This window comes from Urocitellus parryii, chromosome 7, assembly GCF_045843805.1.
Source record: "Urocitellus parryii isolate mUroPar1 chromosome 7, mUroPar1.hap1, whole genome shotgun sequence".
Taxonomy (NCBI): Eukaryota; Metazoa; Chordata; class Mammalia; order Rodentia; family Sciuridae; genus Urocitellus; species Urocitellus parryii.
Genome location: NC_135537.1, coordinates 119,114,736 through 119,133,320, shown reverse-complemented (window position 1 = coordinate 119,133,320; position 18,585 = coordinate 119,114,736). Strand labels below are relative to the sequence as shown.

Sequence of the window (18,585 nt, the reverse complement as noted above, 5' to 3'; positions counted from 1 at the left end):
TAATATTAAAACAGCGCTAACTTTAAAAAAAATGACAAGAAAAAAAAAACCCCAAGGTACAATCTACAGGGAAGCCCATCCTAACCAGCCTCCGAACACACACACACCCTGACTGGGCCTCAGCTCTGGGTGCCAGTGTGTCTCTCTCTCTCTCTCTCTCTCTCTCTCTCACACACACACACACACACACACACACAGAGGCTGGGACAGGGTAGCCCAGGAGCAAGTACCAAAATAGTTTTAGAAAGGACTGTCCAGCCCAGCCCAGGCATTAGAAAAATACTCTTTGCATAGGGGAAAGAAAGGATGGTGCATGGAGGGGAAAGTGGTCCAGCCGCCCCGCCCACCTGCTGTGTCCCTGTCCCCACGTCAGCAGCCCTAGGGCAGCCAACTGTTTTTAAGATGATTCAGACATCCTGGGCCCAGAGATTCCAGGCTGCCCGGTGCCTTCACTTTGGGCTGTGGCCACTCCAAGGCCCAGCATTGTCGGGGACAAGACAGCAAGTCCCACTGGGCCAACAGGTTAGCAAGTAGGGTCTATGTTAAGAGGCTTGGGATCCAGGACCCCAACTTCAGAGCAGAGTAGGCAGTGGCTTGGACAGTGCTGGCCTTTCTGAGTCTGAAGGCCTGCCAGGTGAGTGGGGATAGATGGACAGGGAAGGTCTTGGGGTCTGGGAAGACCTCCTGTGGCCACTGTTCTCCTTCCTTCCCAGGTGTACATCCTGTACAGGAGCAACAGAGGGGGCTCTGGGGGCAGACGGCCTGCCCAAGGCAGCCCAGCAGTTGGACCAGGTTACATAGGTGCCCCTACTCAGCCTCCTGTCTAGGACAGCAGGAAGGGTCCTTTAATGACAGTCTGAGGTGGACTTGCTGAGGCGCTAGCTGGATATCCAAGTGCTGGCCACATGTGACCTGCTCAAGCCAGGATGGGGTACTGCTGACCCCAGGACCAAAGAGAGAATAGGCAGCGTCTATGCCCAGTGCTGCAGGGTGGACAGGGGCACTAGGGACTAAGTAGGTCACACAGATCTAGGGGCCTGAGGTAAGCAGAGGCAAGCGAGACCTTTCGCTGGGCCCAGTGTTTTGGGCTGATCCAGCAAGACTCACCCTTGGACCCTGGTGACTTCCTGGGAGAAGGACTGGCCAAACAGGCCCCAAATCCCTACCATTGCACCTCCTAGTGGTTAGTCCTGGTCCTGCTCCAGACACGCTCATGACCTCTAAGGGCCAACAGCCGGGCCTCTAACTATGAAGACAGTGCTGGTGTGTGGCTCCTGAACTGGAACTGGTGGGACAACAGGCTCCGGGAGCCCTATCACTGCAGGGGCTGCCATGGAGCCCGCTGCAAGCCCAGGACAGGGACCCCCAGAAGGTTGCACTGCTGACTGGTGAGAACCAGGTGGGCCTGGGCCCTGCCCTGCCGCGCCTCATTTGATCAGGATGGTGCAGGTGGGGGCCTCATCTTCTGTCAGGTTCCTCAGGTTCCTTTCTGATTCCTCAGAGCTGGGAAGGGTGATGATCAGAAGGGTCAGGGAGGAGCCTTTGTGGCCCTAAGAAGGGGGCTGGAGAGACAGGGAGCTGGCCTCACCCCAGAAAATCCTTCACATCCTCCACTGTGACATCCCCTGTTGTGTCCAGAGTGGTGTCGGCACTGGTGGCTGAGTCGATGGACATGGGTGAGAGAGTGGACTCAGGTGGCTCTGGGGTGTCTGCGGGAGGAAGTGATCAGCCCCTGCCAGGACCTCTCTACACCCTCTCCACAGGGAACAGACTCTTAATCAATGCAGCCTACAGGGGTTGTCGCCTCGACAGGCACACACCCACCCAGCCCTCCCAGCTTCCAGCCCTGGGTCAGTTGTCCCCTCCCGCAGAAGCCTGCCTACAGACAGCACCACCCTTCTCTAGGAGTGACGGGTCCCCTTTCATGCCCCACTCACCAGCTCCCTTGAGGGCAGGATCAGGACTTCCATCACGACTCTGTGGAGCCAGGATGATGCTTGGGTTCCCATTAGCCTGGCTCAGCTTGGGTGACTCTTGGACCCTAGGGCACAGATGGGGTCGTGATATGGACCACGGCAATGCTGCATACCTGCCTTCCTGCCCGAGCCTGAGGCCTGACACCAGCCAGGACAGTTCCCAGAGTTGGGTGAGACCTGGCTCTGGTCTAGAGGCACCCTGCCAGGGGCTGCCTCCCCACATTACCTGGCCCGGGTGGCATCACGGGGCCAGCTGATGTCCAGAGAGCAAAGTGGCTCTGTGATGTTGCGGGCACTCAGGGAGAAGCGTTCAAATTCTGATGGTGAGATCAGGTAAAAGCCTGTGTGGAGGAGAGAGGAGGGAGTGCGCTTAGGAGCCGTGATGAGTCCCAGCCTTCTATGGGTTCCCTGCTCCAGTCTGTGCCGGCAGGCCTTCAGGCTGACCATTCCCAGGTAGTCCCCTGGCCCCACTCAGGTCCCTTTTCTTCCTGGCCACTCTGGCTCACCTTGGCCATGGCGCGTGAAGACACATGAGGCAATGCCGCTGATGTCCTCCTTCCGGATGCAGGAGTACTGCACCTGGGGCCGCAGGCCAGGCACCGAAAACACGTGCACATCACCCAGGTTTGTGAGGCAGGCCAGGCAGGTCTCGGCATAGTCCTCACAGGCCACACTGGCAAATGTGGCCAGAGCCACCTTGCGTACACGACAGCCCTCATGGGCTGTCAGCTTGAACTTCGTCTTGGCACTCACCTTAGGCAGTGTGAACACCTGGTGGCAGATGGCCAGTGAGCAGGGCCTGGCCCAGTCCTCAGACCCCTTACTCACTCATGGTTGCAGACCACCAGCCCCCAGCTCACCCCAAAGGCCTCAGCTGGCCACACTGCCACCCTGCTTAGCCAGCCACCCCCTCCTCCTGCAGACCCAACCTGGGCTTCACTGTGTCCAGAAACCTCTGGCCTCCTTTAGTGGCCACATCGGCCACATGACTCCTAAAGCTCTGTCTGGTATCCCTACCAAATCATAAACCCCTGGGACTGGACTCAAGGGGTCCCCACCATGCCTAGAGCCTTGTGGTGAGCAGGTCGTGGGGGGAGCTCAGCAGGTTTGGGCATCAAGATTCCACAGGGGCTGGCTGGGGGCACTGTGATGGGGCAGGATTTGGAAGGTCTCAGCAGGCAGAGGATGGAGGTAGGGATGGGGCTCTACAGGAGAGTCTCCACAGCTCCAGCAGCTCACCTTGAATTGTTCCTCAGAGGCGATGAGCACAGCATGCCCACCCTGCATATCAGGTGCCTGTGCCAGGTCCCGAGAGGCCTCGTAGGGCTCAGGCAGCGGGCGACCACGCCCATCCAGCACAGCGATGGCCACCACAGGTGCCCGATGCATCAGTTGCACCTCCTTGCCCAGCACAGCCTCCACTGCCCGTTCAGGCCGCTTCTCACCACCTGCCACAGCAGCTGGCACCTCCAGCGCATAAGCAAACACGGAGCCCGAGTTCGTGCCTGCCCACATGGTGGGCCCATGGTGGGCTGCTGCAGGGCACAGACACAGTGAGGAAGGCACTCCCTGCAGGTCCTTCCCCACCTCTCCTGCACCTCCTGTCCCTTACCTCCCCAGGTAACCTCAACCTAACCTACTGCGTGGCCTGAGAGGCCAGCTCTGCAGCTGACTCAAGTCCCAGCCCTGGATGTAGCCCTTGTGCAGAGGCACAAGCTACTTAAGAGCACCCGCATGAGGACTTCAGTGGCCCCCAAACTACACCCTGATCTTGCCAACCCTTCTTGCTGTACCCTCCTTCCTGTCACTCATGCCCCAAGCTCCACAAGCCATCTCCCCCTACTACCCATAACTGATTCTGTCCACACACTAGTTATCAGGCTCACCGTGCAGGTGCACACTGGCCCTCCTCTCCCTATGTAGCTTGTTCCCCACATGGTGACCAAAGGGTGCCTTTACCAAAGAACCCTGGGCCTGGGAAGAAATGAACCAGGGCTCTCACCCAGGAACCCATCCCCTGCTGCCATGTGTGAACTGAGTGGAGAATCAGAGCCACACAAGGCAGGGGTCAGGGCAGGCACGGACATCTGCCACTCTGCATCCTTGAGAACCGAGGCACCAGAGCAACAGCCACCGGGAGCCCAGCCCCAGGTGAAAAGTCCCAGCAATGAAGCTTGTTAGCTGCAAGGCAGGAGCCCAGAGCAGGACGTGGAACAGTCAAACCCCAAGGCTGTATCAGCCACGTCCAATGGGAAACCTACTGGACAAAGATCCTCCAAAATTAAATGATATCAGAAAGAGGAGACCCAACCTGAACATGAACTGAGACTTGGGAATAGCCTGGGTTCCATGGGACATGAATGGGCAGCAGGGTTGTGCCTGGGTTTCTGTTTAAAAACTTCAGCAAGATTCAACAGCAGCGTGGGGTAGCATAAAACAGAAGTACACACCTGCTGATGGTGGGTGAGGTGCATGGGATGATGTACTCCCATTTTTGTGTTTGTAAAGATCAAAGAACAAACCAATATACCCAGGACCTTATAGGGGCTCCAAGCCACCCAGACAAAGCCATGTCCTCAGCACACTGGCATGGTGGCCAATATAGAGCAATCTGAGCCTCTCCCTTCTCTGCCCTCACTCAACTCACCCTAGCCCTGTGGCTCCGTGGCTCCTACCCACAGTCGTAGGCCCTTGGCACCAGCCTGTCCCTCACTGGATCTCAGACCATGGGATCCCTTTTCTTTTTTTTCTTCCCAACACTGGGGACAGAACCCAGGGGCCCTCTACCACTGAGCTGCATCCCCTGTCCTTTTTAAATTTTGAGACAAGGTCTCACAAAGTTGCCCAGGCTGGCCTCCAACTTGCAATCCCGCTCCTCCTCCTCACTTGCTAGGATGAGAGGTGCTGGCTGCTTCTTTTTGGGGGCCAGGGAGGGGTGTACTGGGGATTGAACCCAGGGGCCTCAACCACTGAGCCATATTCCCAGTCCTTTTTTATATTTTATTTGGAGACAGGGTCTTGATGAGTTGCTTAGGTCCTCACTAAATTGCTGAGGCTGGCTTTGAATTCGAAGTCCTCCTGCCTCAGCCTCCTAATCTGCTGGGATTACAGGTGTCCACCACCACTCCCAGCAGTTACCCTTCTTGCTCAAGTCTGCGGGGTCTGCCCAGATCACTAGCAATACCTCACCATCAGCCCCAGCTGGCAGGTGGGGCTGTACGGTAGCCAGGGTGTCCCCATCACCAGTGCAGCCCCGCACAGTGGATGTTCAGTGATACTCTCCGATGTCCTGGAAGGCCTGGTCCCACTGCTTCCCCCCACCTGTTTCCTAGATAAACAACTGAAGCCAGCCTCTCCAATCCCCGACCCGGCACTGGCCTCACCATCTCGAAGGAATGTGTCAGCAAAGTAGAGGCAGCGCACGACACCAGAGAGGGAATCATCAGCAGAGCGGGGCTCGATTCGGCGCTGCACGGGTGTCATCTCAACATCATGGGGACAGGCCTGTTCGGCCAGCTGTGCATTGGCCTCCTGCAACTAGAAGGAGCAGGGGCTCCTGAACGTGGTCTCTCTGATTCCCAGCTGCTCTCATTCTGCTTGCCTGACACTGATCATCACCCATCCTCCACATTTCTAGCCCACTCCACTCGTGCAGGGGGCTGCACAGGGAGCACAGTGAGTGCAGGAACCCCGGGGCTCCGGGCCAGAGGACAGCTCCCAGGCAGCCCACCCCACTCACCTTGCTGTTGACATTAGCCATACGCTTCTTGCCTGAGACACGGCTCTTGCGGATACGCCGGAAAGACTGGCGCAGTGACTTCTTAAGGGACTTCACCCGGGACAGTGGCCCCTCCATGGCCAGGGAGTCATTGGGATGAAGAGTACACCTGGGGATAGATAGGAGCCAGTCATGCAAGGAGCAGCCATTCCTGCTGGCCCCAAGGCCAGCACTGCAGACCCCAGCTCAGGAGGTCAAAGCCTCTCTGGCACTGCCTTGTGGTCCCAATAGCTGCTGGTGCTTAGGGTGTCCCTCAGAGCTGCCAGTGATTTCTCACAGGGCCACAGGGGTTCCCAGGACTTTTAAAACCAGCCTGCTTTGGCCATACCAAACTTCAGAAAGGGGGACTCAGACCCAGATCTCATCTCACTGGGACTCCAGCCGCCCATCCACCTGACCTCCCCACACACCTGGCCAGCACTGGGCTCTTGCGCTGGTAGTCAAAGAGGCCAAAACCGTGGCTGGTGCCAAAGGCTACAAGGCTCCATTCGGCGTGGAGTGTGATGGCGGTGACAGCAGCAGGTGGCAGGCACTGTACTAGCACACGGGGCTGGAAGCCAGCAGGCCAAGGCAGTGGCCCTGTACGTGGGCTCAGCCGCTCGTGGCCCTTCCACGTGAAGCCTTCTCGATCCTGGAGGAGGTCTATACTGGCCACACTAACTGCCTGCTCTGTCGGCACATCGCTGAGCTCGAGCACCAGCACCTAAGCCCCAGCCAGGGCAGGGAGGAATCAGTACAGAGCAGGGTGCCCCTGGCCCCACCCCAGCCTGCAGCCTCAGGATAAGTACTCTTTTTTTTTTTTTTTTTTTTTTATACAGGGGATTGAACCCAAAGGTGCTAACCACCGAGCAACATCCCAGCCCTTTAAAAAAAAAAAAATTTTTTTTGACAGGGTCTCACTAGGTTGCTGAGGTTGACTTTGAACTTACAATGCTCCTGACTCAGCCTCCTGAGTGGCTGGGATTACAGGTGTGCACCACCAAACCCAGCAGGATAAGTACTCTTTGAATGCTTCCTGTACACCAAAGCCCTACCTGAGCATCAAGGAACATAGTGGACACCAAAACTGATACCTTCTTTTTTTTTTTTTTTTTTTAGAATTTTTAATATTTACTTTTTAGTCCTCAGCAGACACAACATCTTTGTTGGTATGTGGTGCTGAGGATCGAACCCGGGCCGCACGCATGCCAGGCGACCGTGTTACCACTTAAGCCACATCCCCAGCCCCTGATACCTTACCTCACAGACAGATGATTCAATCTTACCTGAGCCTATCTTTCATTTAGCAATAAGCACACATTAAGCACCTTCTATATACTGTGCAAATACTAAGGATATGGCACTGACCAAGTCCCACTGGTCCGTCTCTCTTAGAATGAAGTGCCCTCCCTTTTCCCCAAGTCTCTGTCTCATGGAATAAGCTCATACTGAGTATCTTCTGTATATTGTGTAAGTGCCAGAGGCATAGCATTGCCTGATCCACTGGTCCTTGCGCTCCCAGGGTTCATTTGACTCTCACATTCCTGCTCCCATACCTAAACCTCCATGGTTTCCCTGCCAGAGCCTCACTCAAGGCACCCAGTGACAGATCCCACTTGGTACCTGTCCTCATTCCAGCCAGCCCCAGCTAGGCCCCATTCCCACCCACTACCAGACTCTTCATTTCAGGCCCACCTCTTCTAGGAAGCTCCCCTGTCATGCCCAACTTGGGGACATCAGCCTTACCTGGCCTGCCGTGCCAGCCACCACCATCTGAGCTGTGTACTTGCAGAGCGCAACCTTCTGCACACCAAGCCGGGGATCATCACTGTAGGGGTCAAAGCAGCCCACCTGAGGGGACAGGAGGGAATGAAGACACTGGGCAGAGCCAGGACAGGCTCCATGAGGGGAGGAGTCTCACCTTGCGAAAGGGTGGCCAGTCGTCCTCAGCAGCCTGGCCTAGGCTGTCGGTATGTTCACAGTCTGTCTGGAAGAGGCCAGCTGTGCTCAGCTTGTAGAGCGGCCGCAGCGCCACACCAGATGCATCCCAGAACCGCACAGTGCCATCCTCATGGCTAAAGGGAGGGCAGATGTCAGGACCATCCCTGGGAGGCCTGCATACCCCTTCTTCCATGAGTCCATCAGCTATTCACTGAGCACCTACTACATATACCAAATACAGGTTGAGAGCATGGGACACACATTAAGCTTCTATCAGATAAGGCAAACAGGTACTTGGTAAATGTAGGCCAAGCTACTTCTATCACATGCACCTGGGCCCTTTGAACAGGGTGGGAAGGTGTGGTAATGATGACCATGAAGACCAGGAGATGGCGGAGGGCAAAATGCAAGAATAGAAGACTAGGTCAATTCTTTCCGATTGGAGTTACCCAGCAATCAGAAAGGACACAGTGACCAGGAGACAGGCAGTCACAGAAAAGAGTACAGGGAAGCCCAGGAGAGACCAGCTGAGGCCCAAGGTAGCCACATAAGCAGAACAGCAGTAAGACTGGGGAGGCAAGAAGGAAGCAGGCAGGGGCTGGGGGAGGAGCAGACAAATCTAGGGCACAGCTTCAGGACACGCTGTAGAGCCCAAGTGAGGTCCCTGGGCAGTAGGGGAGCCCAGAGTCAGGGCATGACGTGTGTGTAGACAGGGCTGGAGCCCGAAAAACACAGTAAATTCTTAAGCTATGGAAGGCTTGCTGCTGTCGGAGGTTGGAGGGTTCCACCACAGGCAGGAGGAAAGGGCAGGACAGGAAGTAAGGCCTGAGTCACCAGGCACGTCAATGCCCGCCAGGCCCAGGTCAGGCTCTGTAGCACCTGCCTTGGGCAACTTGGCGTGGGCCGGCCCAGATTTTCCGGTCCCAAGGCAGGCAGGCCAGGTGGGTGGAGCCTTGGGGTTTGCTGGAGCTGAGTTCCAGGCCAAAGGCAGAGTAGGGTGGAGCCCTGAGCCAGGATCCAGGGAGGCTTCATCCAATCCACCCCAGGCAAGGGGGGACAACTGGGCCTGCTACAGCCAGCACTGAGTCACCTGGCATCTCAGTTCCTGCAGGATCTGGGATGGGCAAGGGGCATGCCAGGCCTGGTGGATACAGGATTTTGCTCAATGCACATCCCTAACACCTACCCAGTCAGCAGCAGCCCTCGCTGTGATGGCTCCTGGGCCAGGTTCCGGCCCCCAGTAATGGGCCAGCTCTAGGAAAGGACAGTAAAGATGTGAACACAAGGTCAGGACCAAAGACACCTCCCCCTCCCCCTGGGCATACAATTCAGCATTTCCCCACATCCCCACCTTCAGGCCTGGGCCCAGCACTCCAACAGGAACACACTCCCTCCATAACACCTCACCCACAGGACACCTGGGCACCCACCGAGGCACTGGAGATGAGCTGGGGGCTCTGCTGCTCGCCAGCACTCACGATGCGGGCCCACAGCTTGGCAGGGACATTAGCAACATGGGCAGAGCAGGTGATGGCCGATGAGTGCAACGGGGCCAGGTAAGGGGCAGGCACAGATGGCCAGCCAGGTGTCTGCAGGTCAAGCACCACCAGTTCCTCTTCCAGAAGCACAGCCAGAGCCTGTGGGTCATCGAATTCTGTGGGATAGAGCAGGGTGAGCTCAGCCACAGGCAGTGTTTGGCGGGGTTGGGAAAGGTAGGGCACACACCATCCTCAGGCCGTGTGCTGTGCACTGTGAAGAAGTCAATGATGCGGGAGGTGAAGTCCAACGTCACCAGCGTCTCAGCTCGCAGCACACTCACACAGTGGCGGTCACCATAGCTGGCGCGGGGCATACCACCACTGAAGATGATGAAGTGGCCCCTGCAAGGAAGGTCACGTGAACTAGAGGCCTTGGAACACACACTGCACAACCCAGCAAGGGCTTCACCTGTTGACCCAGAGCCCACCCTTCCCCCAAGCCAGGTGCAACCCCCCACCCACACACTCCCTCAACATACCCCGATTCACAGTTCCGCCACAGAATCTTGTTGATGGCCTTGCAGGGAAAGGGGCCTGGGGGGTTGGGACAGTGTCAGACCTCCCATTCCTGGTCTACCTTGAAGCTTCCTCCTGCCTCTCCCCAGGGGAAAGCAACATCACCCCAACTATCCCCCCAGGGGGTCTCCCTTTGCAGATCTGGCTGGTTACTGCCCCCCACCAAGGCCAAGTGGCCCTCTAGACGCCACCCTCTGCCTCAGGCCGCCCCAGCACTCACCATAGGGAATGGTGGCTACGGAGGGCTGTAGAGTTGGGGAGCCGCCAATGTCCACGGGCCAGATGGCATAGCTGCCATCACTGTGCGAACTGATGATGGTACCACTGTTGCGCCCCCAACAAAGACTCTCCAACTGCTGTAATGGAGGCAGACAGGCATGAGCCTGTGGGTGTGTGCATGGGCCCAGACTAACAGAGGGCAAGCCTCACCCCTACCTGGTTCCCCAGGAAGACGTGGTCAACACACTGTGCAGCCTGGTTCCAGATGACCAGCAGGCCCCGGCTGTAGCCAATAAGAATCTTGGTGGGGTCCCGGAGGTGTCCCTGGAGTGACTCCACAGGGCCCAGAGCCTTTCCACAGCGGTAGTCGTCTGGCACACTACAGAAGGAGCCCCAGTGAATTGGGAGAAGTTTCCAGTCAGAGTGGGTGCTGGGCAGCCTGCCTATGGCTCACCTGCGCAGAACCTCATCTGGGCTGAGGGTCTGCCTCTCAAGCAGTGCCAGGGTAGTGACATCCAGGAAGTAGATGCTACCTCCCTCAGTGCCCAGAGCTGCCGTGTTGCCAGCGGCCACCAGCAGAACCACTGTGATACGGGTGAGGCTGGACGGGGTGCTGCAGAGGATAAGGGTAAGGGAGTGAGCCCAACCATTTGCTGAAGAGGATGTGGAGAGGGCTGGGACTTACTGCCACTCCTACCCAGTCCCTATGCGCTCACCAGGGCCTTCTTACAGAGCAGGATGGCACCTCGGGAAGGCGACACTGCAGTGTAATTAGCCTGCTCAATTATTCATCAGGCAGGAAGAGGGATAAAAATAGGTTTCCCAAGTCTCTGAGAACTCCTGGCTCCTCCCACCACTGGGAAGCAAACTCAGGCACCGGGGCATCGCCCCAATGATGACCAGGAGCTCCAGCTCCAGGACTAACACAGCCATCCTGATCCCCACCCAGAAATCCTTTTACCAGCTCTCTGGATGCCTCCTGACTTTGAAGGAGCGCCAAATGGCCCTTACCTACAGAGGCGAGGGCTGCCCAAAAACCAGCCCGTGGATCAGGAATCCTCCACTCTAGCCATTATGGGCAGGGACGGGGAGGGAGAGGGCCAGGCCCATTGTGTTATATCTGGAGCATCCTGCCAACACCTACTATACCTGTGGGACCCTCCTGTCCCCAATCCTGTTTGTTCACCCATGCACACAATGGCTTATCTCCTACTCCCAACTCAAGGGGTCAGGGGACCTCTGCTTGTCTGAAACCCTGTTCCAAGCCCCAGAAACCCCCAACACCACAGGGAGTGCAGTGTCACACCACAGGCCCATGAAGTTTGGCATATAACACAGTATCTCCTGGGGCTCATGGCCACCAAAGATTCCCAGTCAGTAGCACAAACCCTGCCTGCTTGCCTCAAACTCCACCAGAACCTCCCATCTAATTTGAGAAGTCCAGAGCACAACTTAGCCAAGCAGGGTCCTCCCAGGGCCAGACTCAAACATACCCCCCACCCCAAAGAACAGCCCTTCTGGCATGCCCGTCTCTCCACACCTTGGCACAGTTAGCTCCCAGGCCTCCCCAGGATATTCCCCTGCTCAGGGATCCTCCAGTACCTGGCACCATCAAAGCCAGGCCGGCTGGGCAGCTGGAAACTGAGTGCTTCCTCCAGGTGGGCACATCCATTATGATGGACGATTTCCCAGAGATGCAGACTGCTGTCATCTAGCAGGGTTAGGAGGCGGCCCTGTGGGGTGCAAGCAGAGACCAAAACTGGGTTGGCCTAGAGAAATGGGAGGGCATGGGAACCACAAGGAGCTGGCTGATAGGGAGCAGAAGCTCACCTGACCGGGCAGGAAGTGCATCTGAGTGACAGTGGCCGCATCCCGGTGCAGGCCCGTGAATTCCACACCGGGTGCACCATAGCTGAGGGTGACTGGTCAAGGACAGAATCATGCAGGCACAGGCCAGAAAACCTTATGCACAAGCCGCCTTCCCCAGGATAATTTTCATGGGTTTTGCCTGAGACCTACCTACTGGAGGTTCCAAGACCCAGTGAGGCCCCCTTCCTTGAAGAAGCTTCAATCCTGCATTCCCAAGGTTTTCCTAGGCTCAGAGGCTCCATGCAGCTGCTGCAAGTCAGTATTGCTTTGAGGTCTTAATTTCCTCATCTGTAAAAATGGGCTAGTGGCACCTTTCAGGGCAGCTGCAAATCAAGTGAGAATAAAATCTCGCCCAGCATGCTTGGTCCAGACCTGGCACACAGCTGGGGTTCTGCTCTATTTCAACCTCAAATATTTGTATGTGCCTATGAAGGCCGAGAGCCTGGTGGGTTGGGATCTTACAGGCCAGAGACACAAGGTCAGGCCCAAACAGGGAATCCCAGAGCAGAGTCCAGGCTGCCTTTTACCAGAGCTGCAGGCCCATCGCCAGCTCTGGGCAAAGAAATCCACTTCCCTCCAGGGCAAGTGGCCAACAGCCCCCACTGCACAAGAGCAGAGACCCCAGACTGCCCATTTTACAGATGAGCACACGGACACACGTGAAATGCTTGAAATGCCCCGTGTCAGTGCCTAGAGTCCCAATAACTCTAGGGTTGATGGTGGGTGGATGGCAAGGCCTGAGAGGGCTCAAGAGAGAGGGTTTAGGGAGGGGTCAGCAGTGTTGCCCCAGTGACAAGGCAGGAGCCGTTGCCTGGAGCTTGAGCTGGGATTCTCTGCAGGAGCCTGGCTGGGACAGAGAAGAGGACAAAAGAGGGAGCAAGAGCAGCTGGGCGGGAAGCAGGGTCGCCAAGGAGATGGAGACTGCCCTGCAGGGGGAGGGGCAGCTTCTAAGACCACAGTTGGCCCTCTCCAGCCTCAGTTTCCTGACCCCAGGAAACTCCAGGCTACGGTGATTTAGAAGGAGGGAAGCAAAGGAGAATCCCTGGGCCTGGCCTCCTCTGAAGCTCATGTCCTCATCTGTATTTCAGGTTCACTGTGACCATGAGGAGCCAACGCACAAGAGATCAGCCACAGGAGAGAGAGCTCCAGAGCTAACAGCAAAGCCTATACAGGTGCTATGAGATATGGTGAAAGCCCGTGGGACACGGAGAAAGAGACCACAAGAGGTGTGGGCAGCAGGCAAAGGCCCTTGAGAAAGCAGGGGGCATCTCAGCCCAGCCACACTCCACAGAGCCAGCAAATAGCTCACAAAGGCCCAGATACTTCCCTACTTGGCCAGTGTTCCCAGCCCGGGGGTGAGGAGACCCCCCCCACACCCTCCCCCTTCTAGGCACCGGCTTATTTTCTGCCGACCAATGTCTACCATCAGGGTACTGAGACCCAGAGCACCACCTACAGAGGGGCAGTCACTGGCACCCTCATGAAGCAGTCGCTGGCCAGACTTATACCTCAGTTTCCTGAAGAGCAGTTGGGGTGGGATTCTGTAGGGCAGGCAAGGAGGCAGTCAGCTGCCTGCCACTACCCCCCCCCCACCCTGGCCTGCAAGGAAAATGCCCGCTTTGTACAGCTCACATGGCCCATTGTGCACCCGCCAGGATCCAGGTGGGGGCCGTGCTATGCTCACCATGCCCAGCCTGGCACTGCCCCTCCCCTCTTGGCTGAACACACGTCTTCAAATTCAAACACACGTGTGTACCCACTCAACAGACCCTCTCCCCAGCCCATCCACCACCTTCATTGCGATCATGGCCCAGACTCCTGCTCTGTTCTCCCCAGTCACAGTTGCTGGGATGATGGCAGGGTCGCCTAGGAAACTGGCTGGCTCAAAAGCAGCAAGGGACAGCTGTGGCCACTGCAAACCAACCCCTCCCATCGCCATACACTCAGTCTACCAGCAAAAGTACACCGTAGTCTCCAGGAAGAGTTGTCCCAGGCCTGTCAGACATACAGACAGTACCAACCTGCTCCAATATCCCAGAACCCACTGGGGCCTCCACAAAGTACCTGCCAAGGCTGGAACCCCAGTAACAGGGATATGCATACAGGTGGTCCTGAACAGGCCCTGAACACCACAGCTGCAAAGGATACATTTTGACAGCTCCAGACCTGGTGCCAATTGCCATAATGCGAAGTTCAGGGTCGAAGGCCAGGGCGCTGGGCTGGTTGGGGAAGCCATGCTCCACAGTCTGTAGGGAAGAAGAGGGCTGCTGGGTGTACACACCCTGAAGCCCACCCCAAGGCAACTTCCGACTCTGCTGCTGCTACACGGGGATCAAGAGCCAGGTCCTTCTACTTTCTGTACCTCCAGTACACAGGAATCGGCTGAGTCCCCAGGCTCTACCATGACCTTGCTGTATGCATGACACATGTAGGCCCCCTCTTTGCCAAGCCCCTGTTCCCTTCAATGCCCATGTTGACACACTGTACACAAGATTCTAGCAACAGAGAACAAGGCTCAAAGAAGCACAGGAATTAAAAAGATCCTACCTGCCCCATGGGGATTGTGCACCCCTTCTTAGAGGCACAAACTGAAGCTGGTGAGGTGCTATACTGCCAGGGGTCCCATATGAAGTCTGTGGCACTCCCCAAACACAGATCTTACATGGTGGTCAGAGGTCAAGTTCAACACCCAGGACATCTAGGCAAAGGCTTCTCACTCCCTCCAAACGCAGGAAGACTGAGGCCCTGTCAGCTTTCTGTCCAAATCCTGAGGGTGTCACCCCACATGCCCACCTGGAAACAGCCAGGCAACATGAGTACCAGTCCCATCAATGCTGGGGAGGACTTTAAGGCAACTTGTATACTGTCCCAGTGTTAATGGCACTGCTAGCCACCCAGTGCTCAGCTCCCTGTAGGGCCAATCCCAACACAGTGCAGCCCCTTCCCCACCCACCAGGCTCCCATGCATGTTCTTTCCTTTGGCCAAGCTAAAGTTGCCTACCCCAACCGCAAGAGCTCTTACTCAGCCCCCAAAGCCTAGCTGGGAGGGCCTCCCCAGGGAACCAGCACACCTGGGCCCCAGCCCCATTCTGAATACCACTCTGGGATGCCCAATGTGGGCCACCACATCAGGAAGACACACATTCCTAAGACACCCCATTCCTAGCCTGCCTGTCACTCCAGCCTCAGCCCATCCACGAGGGAACTGAGCCCTCTGGGCAGCTGGCTTGGCTACAGCCTGGCTATCACCTGTCATAATACTCACCAAGCCCATTTCCCAATGGCACTGGAAACGGCAAGCCCACCCAAGGGCTAAGTTGCCCATTTGATTAGAAAGTCCTCTGGCATGCCCTTGCTGGACCTGATCTTTGTCTAGCCAGTCCCAGGTTACAGCCTAGCAGTCAGCAGTCAGGTACATACGATATCTGCTTCAAAAATTCCCACAGTCTTGAGTTTTCTCGTTTAAGAAGAGAGGAGACTAGGTCACTTGTCTATCATTTTCATCCTTCATACCCCACGTCCAATCCATTCCTGAGCTCCGTTAGCTCAGCTTCAACACGCACACAGCGGTCACCCTTCCCACATTCTACAGCCCCTATCTGCCCCATGCCTCAGACCACACCTGCCTGGACTAGCACTCATTGCAGACTGTTCCCCACCCCCACAAAGAAACCAGAAGATGCCTGTGAAAATCATCTCCTTGTCCCTCCTCTGCACAAGACCTTCCAGGGGTTCCCAGCTCACCCAAAGTCAAAGTCAAGTCCTCATCACCTCATTCCCCTCTGTAAGCTTCTCCCAGCTACCTGACTCCTGGTCCAATACTCTTTTGCTTTCCTCCAGTTCACTAGGTTCATTCCTACTTGAGTCTTTGCATCTACTGTCCCTCAGCACTGAACAGGCTTCATGCAGCCCTCCCATGACAGGCTCCTTCCCATCACTCAGAGGCCTCCCTAAATGTCCATGGCTGCAGAAGCATCCTGGTCTACACTTCCCACAGTCTCCCCCTGCTTTATTTTACCACAGCACTGGTCATGGTATGAACTATTACCTACTTAACTTTTTTCTTTTGGTTTTCTTTCCAGTGAGTGCATGAGCCCCAAGAGAAAAGACATTTGTCTCTTTTGGTCTCCGCTGTGTTCCCAACAAAAAGAAGTAGGGACCCAGTATTAAACTGACATGAAACACACATTCCACAGTCAACTTGTGAGTTGGGCCGAGATCTGAATCCAAGACCCAGAGTCCAAAGTTTATGTTCATCCAAACTAATAAGCTCCCCCAAACTCACAAATCTGGGGCCTGTTCCCTTACGGATCACCTATCACCCCCTTTGGTAATCATACCCCTTTCCTAAGACCACTCCCTCCCACCACTGCTGCCCACTTAGAATAAGGGCTTCACCTCACCTCCTGAAAGCCTAGGGCTAACTAGTGTGAGCTGAGTCTGAGTCTCACTCTATCAGTCTCAAGTTCTTATTGCACACCCCAATTTACCAACTGCGAGAGTGACATTTAGCCCAGTGCCTGTCCCCCCTTTCCTGGAAGGTCTATTATCCTCCCACCCTCACAGCCACCCCAGCACAGGAAAGAAGGGGTGGGATCTGGGGGCCCCTCAGCACCAGTCTCTCTCCTCTCTTGGATCACTGATAGGTCTCAGTCACCAAGTCTGAGGATCCTGGGCAGCCCCATCACCACTACATAGGATCTCAGCAGGTAAAACTTCGAGCCCTAAGACATCCCAGAGCTTCCAGGATGACAAATCTCCTGGTGGCAAGTCTCTTCCAGGCAACCCTGGGAACCTGGCCTGGCTCAGGATCATAGCAGCCCCTCCAAAACCCCTTCCCCTAAGGCTAAAGCCCAATCTTACTATGGAGGAAATCAAGGGAGACAAAGTGGCTCAGCTTGCTCTGTGACTTCAGACAAGTCCTCACTTCCCCACTGAATCCCAATTTTCACCCTCAGTGTGTGATGGAGATAACAAATCTAATTCCAAACAGCAGAGAGAAGGCTTTATGGTAAAACTGAGGTACAAACCACCCCCAACCACCCAGGAGGAATTAGCAAGAGGCAGGCTGGGGCCTCACCCTATTTACCTCCTATCAGTGTAGGGGTGTCAGGAGATTGAGGACTTTCCCAGGGCCCCTTCCATCCCACCCAGAGAAAGAAAGACCAGTCCTCCACTTTCCCTCCCAAGTTCTACAAAGTGACAGGATAGCCCATGTGGCATAGGGAGCCAGAGCCCACTGCCAGTGAACCCATTTCATAGCTGATTAGACCAAGGCACCACAATTTTAAGTGCAGTTGGGTACACAGTCCAGCACGTCACCCGGATTCACTCAGCCCCGGGTAAGGCAGAGCAGAGCCTCAGGAGGTGGGGGAAGGGAGGGGAAGGCTCCGAAGGGATTTCCCAGCCCCACCCCCCACTTCGGCCTCCACCCCTCACCTCTCCTGCTGGCCCGGGTGCGAAAGCAAAACAAAACCCGGCCCTGGCTTGTCCAAGGGCCAAGCAGGGGACATCAAAAGAGAGAGAGAGAGAGAGAGAGAGAGAGAGAGAGAGGATTAGAAGTACAGTAAGAGATTCAGAGATCCCCACAGAGACGGAGAGCGACATTCAGGGAGAGACAGGCAAAGACTCAGAGACGCAGGGAGAGAAGGAAGGAAAGGAGACGCCGAAAGATACAGGGAAAGAGAAGAGGGACAGAGGGTCAGAGGCAGAGACGCCTCCTCCCCCAACACACAGGCACAGACTGAGGGCGACGGTCACAGACGGAGATGGAGGGTCAGGGACCTACAGAGATGCACTGAGACAGAAAGACCCGGAGACCTGCACAGCCAGAGCCGTGCAGGGCCAGGGCGGTGAGGCCCACGGAGGGCTGAAAAGACGGCACCAAAGTCGCCGAGACCCAGACCCACGCGAGTCCGAGCGCGAAGGCGAGGACGCGAGGAACAGGGCCCGCCGAGGGGCTCCGGGCCCGGCCCCGCCGCGCGCCAGTCGGCCGCCCCTTCCCCCCGGGCCCGACGTGGCTCCGGCCCCCGGCCCCCGGCCCGGGCCCCCGACCCGCCCCCTCCCGCTCCGGCCCGGCCGCCACAGCACCTTGTGGAAGGCGAAGAGTTCCTGCTTGAGCTTTTCGCGCTGCGGATCGGCGCCTTGCCGCCGGAACCGAAACTTCATCATCTTGCGCCCGGCCGCCGGCGCCGCGCCCGCCGCCGCCACCCGCAGGATGCGCCGCGCAGCCCCGCCGGTCCTGAGGTGCGGGCGGGGCGCCAGGCGGCCGGGGCGCGGGCGCGCGGGGCGGGACCTGCACGGGGTGGGGGGGGTCGCGGGACAAGAAGGACGTCCAGCTCGACCAATGAGCGCTCCAATCGTGCCATCCGCCCCGCCCCTGCCGGCCAGACAATGGGGGAGAACTGGGCCCCCGGGCTCGGCCAGGCTCGCGAAGGGACGCTCGTTGCGCATGCGCTTTCGCGTGGGGCCTGCTGGGACTTGTAGTCCGGTAGCCGGGTCTCCAGCGTGGGCGACCCGGGATGCAGTTTGGAGGGGTCCGGTGCCTGTTCCTGGGCTAGGAGGAAGCTCTATCCAACGAACGAGCAACGTGCACCTTCACATAATGGGACAACCCTTCCCCGAGAGTCAGGTGAGCTCTGACTGGAACAGCTCTTTAGCCCCCGTGAGCGCGTACACATCAATGCTACTGGCCGGATGATTGCCAAGTTTACATTTTTTCAGTTTCGCGGAGCACTACTTTATTCCCCAGTGAATCAGAGCACCTCAC

General features: G+C 56.8%; 1 protein-coding gene across 2 annotated transcripts; it reads right to left on the bottom strand.

The window, feature by feature from the left end:
• Window positions 1-12: 12 nt before the first annotated feature.
• Llgl1 (LLGL scribble cell polarity complex component 1) lies at window positions 13-18,040 on the bottom strand. Of its 2 annotated transcripts, none has more exons than XM_026408677.2 (22): window positions 17,907-18,040; window positions 13,965-14,062; window positions 11,778-11,859; window positions 11,550-11,680; window positions 10,402-10,560; window positions 10,164-10,326; window positions 9,949-10,084; window positions 9,692-9,746; window positions 9,400-9,554; window positions 9,105-9,328; window positions 8,861-8,928; window positions 7,655-7,808; window positions 7,480-7,584; window positions 6,165-6,457; window positions 5,716-5,863; window positions 5,360-5,513; window positions 3,216-3,508; window positions 2,483-2,747; window positions 2,203-2,317; window positions 1,938-2,041; window positions 1,589-1,709; window positions 13-1,503 (listed from the first exon to the last, which is right to left on the bottom strand). In XM_026408677.2, exons 1-22 carry the CDS (start codon window positions 17,985-17,987, stop codon window positions 1,428-1,430), a joined length of 3,180 nt encoding a protein of 1,059 aa, XP_026264462.2. In that variant the 5' UTR covers window positions 17,988-18,040; the 3' UTR covers window positions 13-1,427. The 2 variants fall into 2 exon arrangements, with proteins under 2 accessions (XP_026264462.2, XP_026264461.2); XM_026408676.2 differs by having other exon boundaries at window positions 18-1,503; window positions 3,216-3,511.
• Window positions 18,041-18,585: the final 545 nt, after the last annotated feature.

Bases quoted from the DNA above. Each gene is read 5' to 3' on its own strand.
- Llgl1 (XM_026408676.2), bottom strand. From the start codon at position 17,987: ATGATGAAGTTTCGGTTCCGGCGGCAAGGCGCCGATCCGCAGCGCGAA. The intron at 8,929-9,104 runs GTGGGTGCCCAG...GTCCTTTCCTAG, and splicing joins AGCTCATCTCCAGTGCCTCG to AGCTGGCCCATTACTGGGGG. The intron at 1,504-1,588 runs GTGAGGCCAGCT...CACCCTTCCCAG, and splicing joins GATGTGAAGGATTTTCTGGG to CTCTGAGGAATCAGAAAGGA.